This window comes from Pieris brassicae, chromosome 5, assembly GCF_905147105.1.
Source record: "Pieris brassicae chromosome 5, ilPieBrab1.1, whole genome shotgun sequence".
In the NCBI taxonomy this organism is placed as follows: domain Eukaryota; kingdom Metazoa; phylum Arthropoda; class Insecta; order Lepidoptera; family Pieridae; genus Pieris; species Pieris brassicae.
In genome coordinates this window covers 18,973,614-18,987,380 of record NC_059669.1, presented here as the reverse complement: position 1 = coordinate 18,987,380, position 13,767 = coordinate 18,973,614, and the positions used below count along the sequence as shown (strand labels likewise).

General features: G+C 32.6%; 1 protein-coding gene across 1 annotated transcript; it reads right to left on the bottom strand.

Annotated features, from left to right (window-relative positions):
- Window positions 1–349: 349 nt before the first annotated feature.
- Window positions 350–13,503, bottom strand: LOC123709554 (protein masquerade). Its single transcript, XM_045660958.1, has 15 exons — window positions 13,488–13,503; window positions 12,766–12,936; window positions 7,725–7,874; window positions 6,919–7,032; window positions 6,270–6,463; window positions 5,036–5,233; window positions 4,545–4,672; window positions 4,222–4,346; window positions 3,804–4,007; window positions 3,593–3,664; window positions 3,319–3,478; window positions 2,841–3,028; window positions 2,464–2,553; window positions 1,309–1,463; window positions 350–1,200 (listed from the first exon to the last, which is right to left on the bottom strand). The coding sequence occupies exons 1-15, from the start codon at window positions 13,501–13,503 to the stop codon at window positions 1,033–1,035; spliced, it is 2,133 nt and encodes a 710-aa protein (XP_045516914.1). The 3' UTR covers window positions 350–1,032.
- Window positions 13,504–13,767: the final 264 nt, after the last annotated feature.

Genomic DNA, 13,767 nt, shown 5'->3' with positions numbered 1-13,767 from the left:
AATAAAAAATGGTATATTATTAGTTAGTACGCAAGTAATTAAAAATGCACGTCATTAATATTGTTTTATTAAGAAAACAGACTAAAGTACATTTTACAATGTGATATAGACTATATCCACTTAGGTTTACACTAAGCCTGAATAACAATTATTATCTATTTACACATCCTAAAATAAAAACTTGGATGACGTTTCATTCAAGAATTTAAAAAAAAAATGTTTTTTTAGACAAATTTTAATTGTTGGCACTTATTATCTATGATTTTAATGGAATTCTTAAAAAGCATTTCACAACTTTGCTTGAGTTACTTAAACTGTACTAAAATATATTTCAAATGGAACAGTCATCCAAGTCAAATAAATAAAAAAATATGGTGTTACTACAAAATTGCTATTTTAATTGTGCGTTATTACATTTTGTATTAAACATAAATAAAATTGAGGTTTAAATAAATACTTATGGTGGGAGAGCTAATTACTTAGATCTAATAACGGGTACCTAATATATATTTCTTGCAGCCTTAAAAGAGTACCCCACAGAAAATTATTCTAAAATAAATAAATAATTCTATAATTAGGAATAGTATTTACACTCTTAAATAGAGGAATAATAAATGCGTTGAGACTTACAAAATACTTAAACACTTTTAAATTTTAAGATTTTCTCTCAATAAATATAGCACCGTATTCGATGTTGATAATATTTCTTAAGGTTTATTTGTTTGATTTATGTTTGGTAATGAGACAGCCCGTAACGGCATGGTAGATTTTAAGAGTTTCCCCATTATAATCTAAGTTTAATAATAGTTCGAGAGAACAGATGTTCAAATTATCAGTTAAAATTAGCAAAAATTTGCTTTACTTAAAATGGCGTCATGTATTCGAACTTCAAATCGACGTCTGTCACCAATGTCTCTAAAACTACTGACAAAGTATTTTTTATTAATAAGAATTTTGACATTTCTCGACACAACTTCCGTATTTGGTTATTGTTATTGAACCTCCTATCGATCAATGGGGAACGAAGTTCTACTAAAGGTTATTAACAGAGATAATCTGATTGATCCAGCCGATAAACGAGGAGACCTTAACGTAAACTCCTGGTACATCTTTACGACCACATCCGAATCCCCACGAGACAAGTCCCACTAACTCGTAGAATCCATCATCTTGACATACTAGAGGGCCACCGCCGTCGCCCTGTGAAGTAAAACGATATCGTTGAGATTAAGTATAAAAAGCACTAAGAACATATAAATAAATTATTTAGAAATGTGTTATATTATGTATAAAAATTATAAATCTAACCTGACAAGCGTCGTTTCCCTCTTCGCCGCCTGCGCAGAATGAACTAGCAGGTAGTATGAAGATCTTTTCGGTGACTGCGTTAACTTTTCGGATACACTCTGCGTCACTTACTATGGGCAACTCTGCCTCACGAACACGTAATGGTATTGGACCACCTGGAAGGAAATATATTGTAATTTTATTCAAATTAATCTCACTGAAACTTTTTGATTTTTTAAAATGCAATAACGTTTAGTTTAAATTTAACTTAATAATATTTTTACTACAATTAATGTATTCTTGATGATTCAAGATGATATCCAAGGTCGTATGATGTATTAAACTGTTTTCATTACTTATACATGGCAGCACCCGCACTGTACATGTGCGGGTAACGGGGGTGACGGGGGCCGTGCGGGGCTTTGGTGCCATTTATGTTATGATAACAAAAGAAAAATCAATGCGCTGCAACCTTTTTAGGTCTAGGCCTTAGATTTCTGTATCTGTTTAATGATCATTTGTTAATCTAATAGGCAAGTAGGTGATCAGCCTTCTGTGCGTGACGCACGCCGTCGACTATTTACGGCAAGCCGGTTTCCTCACGATGTTTTCCTTCACCGTTCGAGCGAGTGTTAAATGAGCACATAGAAAGAAAATCCATTGGTGCACAGCCGGGGATCAACTTACAACCTCAAGGATGAGAGTCGTACGTTGAAGCCTCTAGGCCAACACTGCTTTTATGTTATGATAACTGCTATATAAAAATGGCGAGCCGAGAGTTATTATTACCGAACTTAACTCGAGGCAGTTGTATTTTTTATCGCATGAAGGTGTGGAATTTTTGAAAGGAATTCTTAAGGCGATATTAAAATATATATAAAACTTGTGCTTTCAGTGCTAATTCTGTGAAAGTTTGTATATTCGCCGTCAATATAATGTGTTAATTGTTTTTTTATTTCGGATAGCGTATTACGGGGTTTAATCCGAGTTTACTAGATCAGAAACCATGCTTAATGAAATCCAACAACCTCAAATGTGCAGCACATTCGTATTTTCTTCTTCTAAATTTTTAAACTTGATTTGGTTTCTGTTGGGACATTATTTTTCAGTAGTGTAGGTTAAAAAATTGAATTCTGAAAGCAAATTCAATTATTAGTTTATTACAAGAATACTCACTTTCACCCATATATCCGTATCCAGTGACCGTACATCTTTTTCCTGCAGCATGACTCACTCCACGAGCTGGCAGACACACCAGACATACTCCTGAAAATCGCAAAATTGTATTGTTAGATCGTAAATATCTAGACTTCTGAGACTTCTTTTTATGTCTTCTTTTTCTCATAGAAGTCTTTTAAAATAATTTTATATTATTAAGATTTTAGTTCTTTAAACCCTCCGATATAATATAGTTATATCGTATCGTAACAGAGGATAACTGTCAAAAGTCACTAATTTCCATTTGCTGGCCACTAATAATTTTCGTAAAAGACAAAAACAATATTATCAGCGTTTAAGTTATAACGAATATTTTTATCTTAAATATAATAAACCTTCTTTGAGCTCTGCTTTGCCATGGAGCTTTAATAACGCGATATCGTTATCAAGCGTCTGGCTGTTGTGATTATGGTGGATGTAAGTTGTAGCCACTCTTAGGGTCTGGGCTCCTGGGGACCCGTATTTTCTCGTGAGGTCATGATCTCCCACCCGCACGTACATTGCGTCACCGGAACGAACGATACTAAAATGATGAAATATTATATCAAATAACTTAAAACATAGATTAAGATACAAAAATCACCATATTGTAATTGTTAAAAAAGTGACTACTAGTGAAACACAACTGCAGAGCTTTGACCGTACATTTAGGTTAACCTGATTTTTCCGAACGGATTGTTGAAGCAAGTGATTAATAATATGACAGTCGTTATATATACATAAACGTCTTCCTTTTAATGATAATAGTATCAATGGGAAATATATGCCAAAGAAGGTATTCCTCAATTATTTTTGATTTTTTTATATACTAACTTGGTAACACAATGTGCAGCGGTGAGCACCCACTGCGTGCCAACCAACGCTGCTCCACAGATATATTGATTAAGAGAATTAATGAGTGCTGTTTGCCAACACCATTCTCCTCTCTCCCCATCCTCACCACCCATCACACGTCCCGCCCGTGACGATGTTCCTAAATAAAAAAACATGGTTCTTATACGTAACAAATATACCTATTAAGTTAATTTCTATATGTCCGTATATTACTCTATGGGGTTGGGCAAGTTATTCCTTCCAAGCAACTTACCCTTTACACCGCAGACATACTTGTTATATTTCTCAGGAGTCCTTAACGATGTTGGGTAATTTGGCTCGTATGCTGAAAATAAAATAATGTTTGTTGAAAATTTGTTTGAATCTTCAATAAGACCATATTTCAAGTATTTGTGTATACATAAGAATGTTAAAAAATTGGAAATGTATAAATACATATTCCATAAATAAATTAATATACTTACGCATAGGCGTAGTGTGCTGAGGCGTATACGTTTGTGCCGGCGTGTACGTATACGGAGTCACGTACGTGTTAGGTGGGTGAGTGACAGCTAACGGATACGTATCGTTACGACTAACTCCCATTGCCTCTAACACTTTAGATTTTGGCGCACAACATTGCGTTCCCGCTTTTTTGCATTTGAAGACATCTGTCATTTCTGCGTTTCCTACAAATATTATATATTATTGGTCTATCTGTAATTTTTAAATTAGAGGTTTATATATCTATATTTAAGCAATAATCGTATTAAAACGTTTGCTTGTAGACAATTTAGTCAGATTAAACACGTTTAGTTATGTAAGTTGAATTTAACCGACATATTGTTTGTTTTATTCTTGCAAGTTGTTTATGTGTTAAAACGACTATCCTAAAATACATACGGAAGCATGTGAAGGATAGCAGGGACACGATACAAGACCCTGGACAATCTGGTCGTGGATCCACTGGCGCTGGAGTCGTAGTCGTTGTTGTGGTGGTTGGACGAGGAGTAGTCCGGGGAGGCATTCTGAAACCATATTTGTTTGCATTGAGTATAGTCAGTGCGAATATAAAACCGACGTGGTAACTGAGGTCGCTGCGATGCTAAATAACTTTCATCGACTTCATTTGTTATTTTGATAACATTGGTCCATCATTATAGTTCGACAGTAATCAACTTCATACGAAAAAATGTAAAGTAGGTATATATTTTTGTGTTAAATACCTAGTGTTATCACAACAAATGGATCCGCTAAGTTTGCAGCTAGTGTGAGAGAGTAAAACAGCTGGTCGCTCACAGAAAGCTGCCATGATGTTTAGCAGACAGTAGCCTGGACAACGGGGTAATGGCGCCTGTAAATTGTAAAGGAGTGATCTTTAGATAAACTTTAAGATTGTAACAATTAATTAAATAGAATCGTTACGCAGCTCTTGACTACCCTACAACATATATGCTTGTTTATTTGTAGTTTCAAAAACCTGTTCTTGTTTAAAAAAGGTAAAATATTTACAACATAGATGCAAAATGAATTAAATTAAATAATTATATTCAATTACATATTAATTGTGATCCTTTTAGAACATTTTTTTATCAGGGAGATATAATATGTTAAAAATAAAATTGTTGAACTATAGAACGTTAATTAAAACAACACAAACACACAGAAACAGCTATTATAATTTTGAGAAAAAGTAAGTTGTTACATCTTTGCTTACCGGAGTAGTTGGCCTAGGCGTGGTAGTGGAATAGGGGCGTCTGGTAGCGGAATCACTGCTATCCGTGATGCAGCATGTACCTTCCGATGGACAAACGGCATCTTCATCCACATGGTCACAGAGTAACGCAAAAAGCCCACTTATGCAATCACCTCGACATTTGTGACCAGGTTTCCTTGGTGGTGGTGTGGTTGTAAGCTGCAATCATAATAAATAATAAAATTTTCAGCACTACTTACGTACAGTGTAAACTCCATGTAACGTCTCTTAATTTAACGTCGAAATCAGGCTTTGGTTGGTTTAGCTTGTCTTCCATACAATGATACAATCTACATAGCATTACACCTAGTCTCAATAACAGCAATAATTGAGCATTAAAGTATTTTTTATGTAGCTAAAATTAGTGAAAACTGCGCAGCTGTGTACGTTCTTTTATCGCTTTATTATCCTGGCCCGCAATAAACTCGTCTGTCGGAATCATGCATAGGAACTTTATAAGAAATTCGTTCTTTTGTTTACTAATTGGGATTGCTTACACGTGTAGACTGTTGTTGAAAATGACTATTAAATAGGAGTCATGGATTATCTATACGTTTTTCTCTTCTTCATAATGCCATAACATGCACATTTTTTATATAATGGCAATAGTTTTAACTTTATGCCAGTTTGAAGTAAAATATTGGGTAACTACACGCGAGAAAAAATAAACAAAGACATCAAAAGGAAACAAAGGGATAAGCTAGTTAAAAACAAAATATGTACATAAACATATTACATCTTAATATTATTCTTGATTATGATCATTATAATACAATAAAAGATAAAGCAAAAGGCAAGAGATTTTAGTCGGAAACGGAACATGTAGTAATTGTAAAGAATACAGAAAGAAGGTGCGGTCATATTGTGAACAAGAAAAGGAAATATGGTCGAGGTCACCAATACCTTCGCCACACTCACAAATATTGATATCAACAATACGAAGCCTTGCTAAATGATGAGGTGTACAATTGTACATACATGTCCTAAACACATTCTAGATATGATGGAGGTGACAGTTTTAGAACATTTAATCTCATAGAACCATGGTTTACTGGGTATTGCCTTTGAATTCGCATACACATTTCCATCAGTGTCATTAGATAGAGTTTACACAGTCGTTCTATTTGGAATTACAATAGGCTATTTTGAATAAAACTTTATATTTTAGAAAAATTTTAAATTGAACAAATCTCACCGCAGTTGTAGGCCGTTTTGTAGAATGCTTCTTTTCGTTAGGCACAACTAGGTCTGGAGGACGTCTGTCGCCATATCCATCTTTAGAGACACAGCAAAGACGCCCAGTCACACAAAGTTCACTTGAAGTGAGATAGGCCTCACAGTACTGTGTCAAACGTGACTCTACACATACTCCGGGACAAGCGATGTTGCCTGAAAAATGTACATAATTAGCTTAAAAGCGTCAACTAACCTTATTAAGATCTACGCCAGTGTACGAGAAAAAAATTGAAATCGAAAGACAACTCTTAGCAAAACTACTACTCCGTGTATGTTCTGAAAACTCATGTTTTGTATTCTGCCTTATAATTGTTCCTTTTTAAAGTTCTTGCTATCCTTTTTAACGACTAATGATCAAGGGTGTTGTGCCATTACTCATATCTAAAACGATTCTCGGCTAGTCTAACCATTAACTAGCTCGAAGAACCCAATGGCTAAGATAGGATTCACTTTGGATTCAATTTAAAGTTTGACGGCATCGTATTGATTGTAAACGTTGATTGTGTTTTGCTACAGAACTATAGTAGGGATTTCTTATACGTCCCAATTTGTTGCACTCTAATCTTGTACTTTATCCTAATACTAAATAGGGTGTACCTAATAATTACCACTGTCTTTGTATTTGTCTGTCGGCCGAGTTGTTGTGTCTTCATCGTCATAGCTCTCAGTCGTCGTGTAACGTGTTGTGAATGGGCGACGCGTTGTCGCCATTGTTTCGTTACCTGAAAATTTGTAAACGTTTGCCTTAATAAATGATTATTTTTCTTCACAGTTTCTTTGAAATGAAACCATATATACAATTTATTACATTTTATTTTTACATTTAGGCAAAACTACAAATACATCTCTAAAAGTAAAAACATAAAATTAACACATTCAACAAAAAGTTTCACTGATAAAAAATAAGATATAAAGCAAAATAATACAAAACATGACAGAATAATGTTATTTAAGTAGACCATACAACACAAAATATTTAAGTAGATTTAGGACTATCATAGTTGTTTAACCTATTCTTTAATGAAGCAGTATAGCTTACTTCTTTACAGTAAATATTTTAGTATAATATAATATATATATATATATATAATATAATATAAAAATTAATTCGAATGTATGTCGGGATAACTTATCGTCCACTGAAAGTTCTAATGACTCAAAGGCGGTGGTAGAATGATGAAAATTAAGAGTAATATGTTTTATTTAAATAAAATAATAAGAATTTTTTGTTCAAAATTTAAAAAAACAGTATGTAAACCCGTATTTCCTAGGAAATAAAACAAAGAGTCCGTCGAGCAGTTTCAAAAGAGTGGTGCTACATACACCGTTACACGGGAATTTTGAATATAAGATCAGCAAAGATCGAATTAATCACTAATTAATGTTTAATTGGACGATAATCATATACACTTACCTAGTGGTTCATCAACACAACATTTCATAGACGGTTTGGGGCATTCAACTTCATCAAGAACGTTTGAGCAGATTAGTGAGGTGAGCGCGTGCATACATACACCCGGACAATTCTTGGCATCCACTTGAGTGTCTAACGTGTCTAAAAGACCTGAAAATAATTATACATCTTAGAAAAGATTTCTCTCTGAAACGCTAATTGGATAAACGTAATTAAGTAGATTTCTAAAATAGTTCTTAATTAAGGTATAACTGTAACTCTTAAATTTTTAAGAAATTCTTTATAATATTTAAATTGGGGTTGTAACGTCCCAGGATTCAGGAATTGCATGAAATTTGAGTAAACAACGTGTGTACTTTGTTAATTTTCATTTTTCGTTTATGAAAAAACTAATTTCAGTTTCATTAATTAATTTTTATGAAAAAATAACAATTTTCTTCTCTGAGAAACGAACATTTGACCTAAAAATTATACGTCATGTACAGTGATTTGTTTTTGGTTAATTGGCTAACTAATAAAAATACGGTAAATAAATTAATGACCAGGAAGTGAATTGTAAAAAATCCTATAACAATAATCACACTTTTAACGTATAATACTTAATAGTTATATAGATGTATAAATCAGTCATTACATTAACTAAATATAACTGTATTTGAAACCTGTACACGTTTTTTATACTGGTTTATACCGGTTAAAAATCACTTATGCTACACACGTACCGGCCGGCGTTCGCCACTTTTCAGTCACTCAGGTAATCAAACATTATTCAAGTTTGATAGCTTTCTCATTCACTATTACAACATTACTTATTGTGGTATTGGTTACAATGTGTTTATGAAAGTTTGTTCGATATTTACTCAGTGAATACAAAAAAACGGATTTACTATTGAACTCTCTTTCGATGGAGACTATGAAGTACTAATAAAATGAATGAAAAAGGACCTGTCTTTAAAAATAACCAACAAGATAAGAAACAAACAAAATTATTAATGTCATTCTAGCTTAATTGAAAGGCTTTATAAATACGTTTTATTATATTTAGTAACACTTTGATCCATTAATAGTATATATAGGTAATCAGGTAAACTGTCACATATCATTATGAAGGCAACGGGTCTTATCGTTTATATAATAAATACTCAGGTAACAAGAAAGAAATTATAACTGTAGTAGTAACATAAAAAGTAATCTTAAGAATAAAAATATTGAAATAACAAAAATCACGAATCACGAATCGTAGTACATGTGGAATGAAAATGAAACATATAGTTCAAATTTAATGAAATCTTTTAAAATTTTATGCTTTCTACTATAATTTGATGGTTTTAATTAACTCCATTTAACGAAGCCGCATTAATCACCGTATAATGTAATCGAGTAAACTTGGTAAATTTTAAAAAGATGATTGTACTGTGGCCTTGGAACGACCTTAACTGTAATCCTAGCCCAAAACGTGTGTCCACATTCCCAATACCGTTATATCACCATCAGTTCAAAGGAATTCGACCTCTGTCATAATTTTAAGTTATGCTTCAATTTATCAAGGATCTCTGATATATTTGAAAAATATAAGCGTAAGCGAGAACGTGATTCTGTTAAGTTTTCTCATGTTTCGCGATTAATATTTACATGGTACATCCATATCTTCAAGAGGACTTAATACAATCATTTTAGCGTAGAAGATGGAAATCTGGCCCTATTTTCTCAATACAATTTTAAGCCTTTAACTTAAACAACTTATTTAAGTTTTTGAAACTTTGAAATTTGAAAGTTCTGATTGATGTAATAATATTGCGAGCAAATTTGGTATTCAGGCATAATGATATATAATCAAATGGAAAACAAAACAATGGATTAATGACATGATATCGAAATTATGAACAATTAAAACAATCAGTTAAAAACTGAGTACGTACGAAGTCGCCAACATGAGAGAGTTAATGTTATATATGTTAAAGTAGGATAATACAGTCAGTCATAAAGAATAATCCTACGTTGTAGCGTGACTAGCTCGTGAGTAAACAAACGTGCCGTTAGCCGTTACTCAATGACCTAACGTGCTCGGGGAGAAATCGTGTGCCGAAAATGAAAGTACCAATGACAATTGACGTCTTGGACATTACCTACGTCTCTAAAATAGTTAGCATTACACCAAGCGTATCTTATATGCGGTAGTAAGTGCTGTGGTTATATTATTTCATATTATTATTTCAATTACCGCTATTAATGTTTGCATAAAATTAATGAAAGTTTTAGTTTTTTTTTGATAATCTTATCAATGTAATACGATTCAATGAAAGAATTTGTGCTGATGCTACCATTACATAGTTACGGGGGTCAATAGGTATAAAAACGGAAAGCTTTATTATGTAGGTGTTATTTACGTGCCACATGAATTAGTAAAAATGCGTCTATACCCGAGAAGAGTCGGGTTGGCCCACTATAATAATGTAACTTTCATAAGAACGTGATTAGACGACTTGTGTCTAGAACACTATGCGTCGGGCACTTTCTACCGGACCAGTTTAGTACTATGTGCTAATTAATAAACATTTCTTTGATTTATAGATGTAAAAATGTAACAAAAATATATCGAAACTATTATATTAGCGTTTCATAATCTACAAATTTAATTAAATATCTCTAGTTTCAAGTTAAACGATCTTAAGACGATGCCTTTAAAAAATGCAACTAAAGATTAAGTGTTACGAAAGGATCAAAATATGAGATAAATTATATAACATCAGTTTAGATGGAAGTATCATGCAATATGAAGTGAGACACCCAGCAATTAGTTGAGAGTACATTCACCTCGCGAGAAAGCATTGGCTACAGCGCAGCGTTCAAATCATTGTAACCAATATTGTATTGTAATACTTAATTAGAATATAATTAATACCAATAAAATCAGAAACTAAGATGTAACAGATAAATTAATAAACAATATTTTTTTTTAATTTATAATGATAATATAAATTACAAACGCCTCGTGTAACTAGTGATAAATTAAACATATTTACGAAAAATGTATACCTAGGATTGATAATTGAATATAATTGAAATGAACTAAGACAAGTATCAATTTGTCGACTGTCTTTTCATATACCTAAGCAGTTTTTAAGAATACAAATGTTATTTAACTCCATAATTCCAATAATTTGTCTCAGCAATACGAAGCCGTCCTATCTAATTATAAGTCTATTGCACTGTTCACGGTGTAGAAATGAATGCTAGTTTAATTGCCCTGGATCAAAATGATAGCTACCTCAATAAAATAAAAGCCATCGGAGCAGTTAGTAATTATAATATATTTTTGAGGCCTTCGAAAAGTTGCGTCACCCTAACCGGCTAGCAAGCGCTGAGGGGATGACGTCACTGCACTTTCTCCATACCCCTTTCCCTCGAGTCCTTGCCACTTGACATGTATCATACCAATTATACCGGCTTCACTTGAAATATTTTAAAAGAGTTACAGTTTGTATATTAATGATTTTCATGCGCATGAATGTTTCGGAGCAGTATTGGAGATATATGGAAACATTATAAATTATAAATCTGCGAATATTAGAGTCTTAACGGAGGGCAGATACTATCAAAAGAATACATGACTCTAGTGATTCTTAACTTTTAGTAGATACCAATATTTTAGATGAACTTATAAAAATAAGTTAAACTTTTTTCTTAACTATAAAAAGAGCATTATAATGTCAAAATCAAATTCGCGTGTTTCCTATTATTGTAATCTAATTAAGTAGTTACGTTGGCCACTTGTAGTTACAAACCAGGTAAATCAATTTATATTTATTATACACTGAATTCATATGTCATAACGATTAAAATATTAACAGGTTTAGTTTTTGCATTAAGTTATTGTAAGAATAAGAAAATAAGTATGGAAGATAAGAATATTTTCAATTTTTCAAAAAAAGCGCTACGCGCGTTGATGTCTTTGCATTCTAAGCTTTGAACTACTGAAAACTCTAATTCCCATGCATACATATTTTTGTACCTTCTAAATAAAGATTTTAAATAAGCATAATTACATTTAAAAAATCTTTCAATTTAGAAGAACTTGAATGCTGCTAATAGATACTAAATGAAAATACAGTAATTTCCCGTCATCATCACACAATGATGGCAAGTGGAATAAATTATCACATCAATAGCAAATCAAGTTTAACGGCGCCCGCGCACCGTTACGACCCGTGTCTGTCGGGTATTGTTTAATCCGAATATATATATATATATATGAGAAATAAGTTTTTATTTAGTTTCGTAGTAATTACATTTCGATCCTAGGTTGGAATATTAAATTTGTGCCTCATTTTACTAGTACCAGATACAATCTGCTCTCTCTTATATTAATTAACTAAATTTAGATTAATTGCAACCATGTTTTAGGTTTGATTAGACCTTAAACAGTAGGTATTTTTAGTAGTGGTAGTGGTAGTACATTTCAGAAGCACATTATACTTATTACAGATACATAAATTTATTCCTGAACTCTATATAAATAAATGTTTGAAACTTTAAATTTATAGACGTATCAGGGTAAAATATAGTTTTGTAAATTCATCAATTTGTTATAAAGAAATTAAGGCAATCACAAAGTAAATTTTGTAAATTATAATTCTGTCAAAAATATTATATTTTATATATAAAATTCAGCGAATTCTTAAATATATTAGAGCCATTGCAGTTAACAGAATTTATTCTACAATTACCACAGTGACCATCCGTTACTCGTAATTTACGTTACGTCGAAATTATTGAGAGAAACAATACCGCCAATACGTGGAGCGCTTCTAGAGAGTTACCCCGTTACTAGCCACAGGTGCTAACGGTAAACACTCGCCAAATTAGTTCGGAATTTATTCATTCCGTACGCATCTGACCTTGTTTTACTGGGTCAATCATTTGACCCACTTATTTAACCCATTCAAACAATTTTTAACTAGTATCGGGTAACAACATTTAACTGCCCACTAAGCTTCTGTTGACTAGCAACGGATATAAAGTTTTTGTTGTATAAACGTACCTGATAAAAAGGAACTGGCAAAGGACTCATCCTGGGCGGTGGTGAAAGGCAGCGCCAACAGGAAAAACACAGTGATCCCTGTCATGGTCACTCGCGTCAGGATATTGGCATGGCGTGCAGCCGCCGCGTCGCGTCCGATAGCACTAGTGAAAGAAAGAAAGGTGCCAGCGTCTGCGCATAACAAAGATTAAGATATGTGCGCGCAGAACTGCTAAGATATTTTGTAACTTGTTTTTTTTTTAATCAACTCTCTAGACATATATATTCCTAAGATTAAATTGTTTTGTATAAATATTTTTACTGACAGCAAGATTACCAAGCACTGAACTTTTTTTATTAATACTGCTTCCAGAAAATCTAAAATGATTTATCCCTCCTAGGATCGCTAAAATATAATTGATTAAAGTTAATAAGATTTACGAAGAAGTCAACGTCAAAATACCTTATAAAGACTGACTCATCTAACTCAGACAATATCACATATAGCGAAATATTCCTTGTTTTATATATGATTCTTAGACATCAAAAAATTAATACATTGCTAATTCCATTTACCTAATTTACATTTTATTTTATTAGTAATTTCTCATCCAGTTATATGATTGTACTATCTGTTTTAATCGCTTCTATGTTAGTTAGCGTTTATGGGCATCTTGCCGCTCACTATATTACTTACGAATTTGTAATGAATGAATATAGCCATTGATTACTATCTAGATTACGATCAAGCCTTCCCATGGTTTTTATGTATTATGTACAAGTGTCGATGATATTGTCGTAAACTATAATTCTAGGTCGAACTTTTTTCTTGTATTGCATATATGTAGGTCTTGCGAGGACTTTTATTTATATTGTATTTTAAAAACACATTATATGATTGTTATATTCGTATAAACATATATGTAAATAGGAATATGACAAACATTATTTGTATCGAACCAACGACCGAATAAGCCAAACATTTGAAGTTGAAACAATGTACAATCCATTGGAAAATCAAAT

Excerpts from the sequence above, each read along its gene's own strand:
- LOC123709554 (XM_045660958.1), bottom strand. Across the intron at positions 4,673-5,035 it reads CGCCTAGGCCAACTACTCCG|GCGCCATTACCCCGTTGTCC; the intron begins GTAAGCAAAGAT and ends TACAATTTACAG. Across the intron at positions 3,479-3,592 it reads GTATGTCTGCGGTGTAAAGG|GAACATCGTCACGGGCGGGA; the intron begins GTAAGTTGCTTG and ends TTTTTTATTTAG.